At 51.3% G+C, this 4,245-nt stretch overlaps 1 protein-coding gene across 1 annotated transcript; it reads right to left on the reverse strand.

Moving 5' to 3' along the window:
• On the reverse strand, nucleotides 1–3,710 carry ATP6V1G1 (ATPase H+ transporting V1 subunit G1). The gene is made up of 3 exons (XM_035564717.2): nucleotides 3,535–3,710; nucleotides 2,150–2,250; nucleotides 1–742 (listed from the first exon to the last, which is right to left on the reverse strand). The coding sequence occupies exons 1-3, from the start codon at nucleotides 3,614–3,616 to the stop codon at nucleotides 569–571; spliced, it is 357 nt and encodes a 118-aa protein (XP_035420610.1). The 5' UTR covers nucleotides 3,617–3,710; the 3' UTR covers nucleotides 1–568.
• Between the last annotated feature and the right edge of the window lie 535 nt (nucleotides 3,711–4,245).

Consider the following 4,245-nt stretch of genomic DNA (forward strand, 5'->3'; position numbering starts at 1 on the left):
TTTGGAGTTCACTGAGTGTTTTTACTTTTAAGTGTCATGGTGCCAGACTTGTAACTCAAGCTAACAGCATATACAGAGGATATTCAATACAGAGAAACTCAAGCACCTGAAGATTATCAGCTAGCACTGTACAGCCAGAGAATTCTTCTTACGAGGTTTAACCCTGTATGAAGGCTAAAAACACACTGAAAAATGCATTTTGGTCAACAAGAATACAGTTACGCAGGTCTAACAATTACTGACTCAAGGCCAGCATCTCTCCCCCCTTTCTACTTCTCAGAGGAAAGGCTCTCATTGAATACTATCCCAAAATAAGGGAGCCAACCTGAACACGTTTAATAACTTAGCACAGATCTGAGACGTGGTCATGTAATGTTTGATTAAGCTCTAAATCTACGTCAATGAAGAAACTAACAGAAGTCCGACAAGATGCTGATAGCCTACAGCTCACTGAAATAATTGAACACCTTCACAAGAGCAGTTAGGGTACGGCTATGAGCTGTACGTTCCACCTGAAGCTCAAATGCTGCTACCAGCATTTCCCACACACTTATTCCTTCTTCCACCACTACCCATTGATGCGGTAATTCACGTGGATTTCAGGTTTGATGTCACACACCAGTGACAACAGCTGGGAGAGGACCACCTCACGATTCTTCTGGAAGTTCTGCTGGATTACGCTCATCTTTTCCTGGGTCTCTTTCTCAACCTCAGTGGTGCAGCTGCCATGAGATCCAAGTGCCTACAATAGCAAAGGAAAGAGGAAGCTCACATGCAAGTTGTTTAACAGAGAAAACATTACGATGAGCTCTGTATTTTGTCGTTCTGTACTGCCTCAGTGCACCTCAACCATTAGTCTTTGCTGGGGAGTAACTGCTCTGAGAAGGCAGGAGTACGCTCGGATTGTACTCTCAGATTTCCCACAAAACTTGCCCTAGTTTATCACCCACAGCCCACGCGTTTGTATCTTCTCATTCACCAGCTACCGGTTTAGAGCAGAAGCTTCTGAAGAATTCCAGAAGTCAGTGTCCCACCGTACCAGCAACTGGAACTGTGAATCCCTGTGCACTGCTGTACCTGACGGTTTAAGAAAATTAGTACTTGTGATTTAGTTTAAGCCTGGTCTTCACATCATCCCACTGCTAGGAGAATCTTTATAAAAATCCCTGGCTTGTTAACAGGATTGCAGGCTGTGTGATATGCACGCCAAGGAGTTTCTCGCGGATTACAGCATCTCCCTTGCTCCATAAGCAAAGGCAGGGAGAGCAAGCTCCCATTTTAAGTGGGGAAAACAGGCGTGGTAAAGTATGCTGAGACAGAGGGTACCCTGGGACTCAAATTCAAAGAACTTCTCTCTTTGTAGAAGGGTAAGTTAAACAGAACCAACTGTCACGCAGTAAAGTCTACTTTTTAGCCTGGTATCATGCACCCAGTGAACCAAACTAAAATGTGATTTTAACAAATTAATTTTGACCAACTGGCACGAAGGCTATTGTACAGAAAACAGAGGGGGCGTTACCGTGCTAACCAAAAATTGGACAGAGAGGAGAGCTGCCAGATCGTTTCCTGAAGATTTCAAAAGAAACGGCCGGGACACACAGCAAGCAAAACCATCCTACCTGTGCTACAGCCCTCGGTGGGAAAGGGGCCTCAGTTGTGCACCTCTGGGCCCTAACTCCTCTTGCTCAGAACGAGAGGAAGACGTACACCCTGGCACACCGCCAGGCTGCTGAGCAGAGCACGAGCCTTACGATTTCCTCAGCAAAAGAGCGCTGTCCACAAGGCAAGCGGTTTCTACCAAGTTAGCACTGCGGAAGCCAGCTGGCCATAGGAGGAACGGGCTCTGTCTTTTCTGACGCTGCTACACAGAGCGGGTCTGGGGAGGCTGAGACCCCCCCGCAGCAGCAGGGGGGCTTTACCACGCTAATTCACTGCCCCTGCACAGCTCTGGCTCTCAACACACAACATACCACGCTGATTCACTTCCACCAGTCCCTCCACGACACGTGGCTGTGCATCACAGGAAGGCACTTAGGGAAGTAGACCTCTGGCAACGTGTTCCACCCTGAGGGTGATTCTCAGGGCAAGTACCCCCAGTTTTAGGGCTAAGGGGCTGGGTAGGTAACAGTGAGTGATCTAGCAAACCAACCGCTGCTTCCTTGGCCTTGAATTCCTTCTCCCTCTGCAGGCGGTACTGCTCAATCTCTGCCTGGGCTTCTTCTTTGGCCTGCTTCAGCCTCCGATTCTTTCCTGTTTCCAAAGAACACGACGTGTGAAATAAAGAAGAGAAAGTACTGAGAGCACGTTGCCCCCCACCCCACCAGCGACCTGATGCAAAACCATGACTGCAGCATTTGCTATTGCAGCACCCCCCTCTGCAGGGGGCTGTCAGCACCGCACAAACTGCACACCCGCACGGCTTCGTGGTGTCAGCCTCAGAGGCACCAGCCTGCCCCGAGTAACACCGAACCACTGCCCGGCTCACCAAGCCCCCAGCTTCCAGCAGCCAGAACTGGAGCAGTTCTCACATCCAATAGATACGTGAGGCAACCGGCAGGCCTGGCTTTGCTCATGTGAGTATCTCAGAGCGATCCCAAACAACATGGCAGGAAGAACACAGAATTTTAGCTTTGCTTCAGGTCAGCTGTGGAAGCGAGAGAGAGAACTGGGTACCGCATGACTTCCCGCCCCGTGCTTCCCCTCAAACCCTTTGCTCAGGGTTATCCTCAGAGAGCGTTACAACAAGCTGCTCCTTGCAATGCCATCAGCAGGTACAAGTCACAGAACCACAGGATCAGTAAGATTGGAAAAGCCCACCAATATCATCTGGTCCAACCACCCCCCTACCACCAGTGTCACCCACTAACCCATATCCCCAGGCACCACTTCCAACCTTTCCCTGAACACCCCCAGGGACGGTGACGCCACCACCTCCCTGGGCAACCCATCCCAATACCTGACTGCTCTTTCTGAAAGGAAATGTCTCCTAATCTCCAACCTAAACCTCCCCTGGTGCAACTTGAGGCCGTTCCCTCCAGTCCTATCACTGGTTACCTGTGAGAAGAGGCCGAGTCCCAGCTCCCCACCCCTTCCTTTCAGGTGGTTGCAGAGAGCAATGAGGTCTCCCCTGAGCCTCCTCTTCTCCAGACCAAACACCCCCAGTTCCCTCAGCCGCTGCTCACAGGACTTGCGCTCCAGGCCCTTCGCCAGCTTTGTTGCCCTTCTCTGGACACGCTCCAGGGCCTCGATGTCCTTCTCGTAGTGAGGGGCCCGAAGCTGAACCCAGCACTCGAGGTGCGGCCTCACCAGAGCCGAGCACAGGGGGACGAGCACCTCCCTGCTCCTGCTGGCTGCTCTACTCCCGACACAAGCCAGGCTCGCGAAGGGAAGAACCCCGCGGGGCCAGGCAGAAGGCGGGGGCTCCCCCCGCGGGGCAGCTCCTGGGGCCCGCACGCCGCGGGGCCGCCCAGCGCCGGGCCCGGCGCCGCGCCGGGGCCCAGCGTCCCCTCGCCGCCCGCCCCGTGCCGCACTCACGCTTGCGGGCCTCGGCCACCTTCTCGGCCGCGCGCTTCTCGGCCTGCAGCAGCTGCTGGATGCCCTGCGACTGGCTCGCCATGGCCCCCTCCTCCTGCCGCTGCTCCGCCGGCAGCGTCCGCGTAATGCGTCACCGCGCCGCCGCGTCCTGCGTCACGCCCCCCGGCCACGCCTCCTCCAGCGGGACGCGCGCTCGGACACGCCCCCTTCGCGCAAGCCACGCCCTCGGGACCAGGCCGCGCCCCCTTAACACAGGCCACGCCCCCCGGAGCTGTCGTCGTCGTCCCCCCCCCCCCCCCCCCGCTTTTTCGCCCCATCCCTTGAAAATTCCGAAGGGAGCCCCTCCTAGGCGACGGGCAGGAGGATGGGGTTCGGTTTTTTAAAATTTAAAAAATCGATAAGTTATAAAATATACAGTTTAGAAATTGCAAACTTAATAAACGTAATGAATTTAACTAAATTAACAAAATTTAAATTAACAAAATTAATAGAACAAATGTTTTTAATATATTTATTAAATAAATAAAATTTTAGAAGTTAATTTTATAAATTCTAAAATTAATAGAATTAATAAAAATAAAGGGTTTTATCTTCTATTAAATAAGTCAATTATAAGATGTAAATTTTATAAATTCTAAAATTAATAAAATTAATGAAATAGTAAAAATAATTAATAAAATAGTGGTACTAGTTGAAATAATGGATAAATTT

This window comes from Cygnus atratus, chromosome 19 (assembly GCF_013377495.2).
Source record: "Cygnus atratus isolate AKBS03 ecotype Queensland, Australia chromosome 19, CAtr_DNAZoo_HiC_assembly, whole genome shotgun sequence".
Classification (NCBI taxonomy): domain Eukaryota; kingdom Metazoa; phylum Chordata; class Aves; order Anseriformes; family Anatidae; genus Cygnus; species Cygnus atratus.

Coding starts and splice junctions, on each gene's coding strand:
- ATP6V1G1 (XM_035564717.2), bottom strand. CDS start 3,616: ATGGCGAGCCAGTCGCAGGGCATCCAGCAGCTGCTGCAGGCCGAGAAG. Junction 2,251..3,534: donor GGTGGCCGAGGCCCGCAAGC/GTGAGTGCGGCA, acceptor CTTTGGAAACAG/GAAAGAATCGGAGGCTGAAG. Junction 743..2,149: donor TCAAGGCCAAGGAAGCAGCG/GTTGGTTTGCTA, acceptor TTGCTATTGTAG/GCACTTGGATCTCATGGCAG.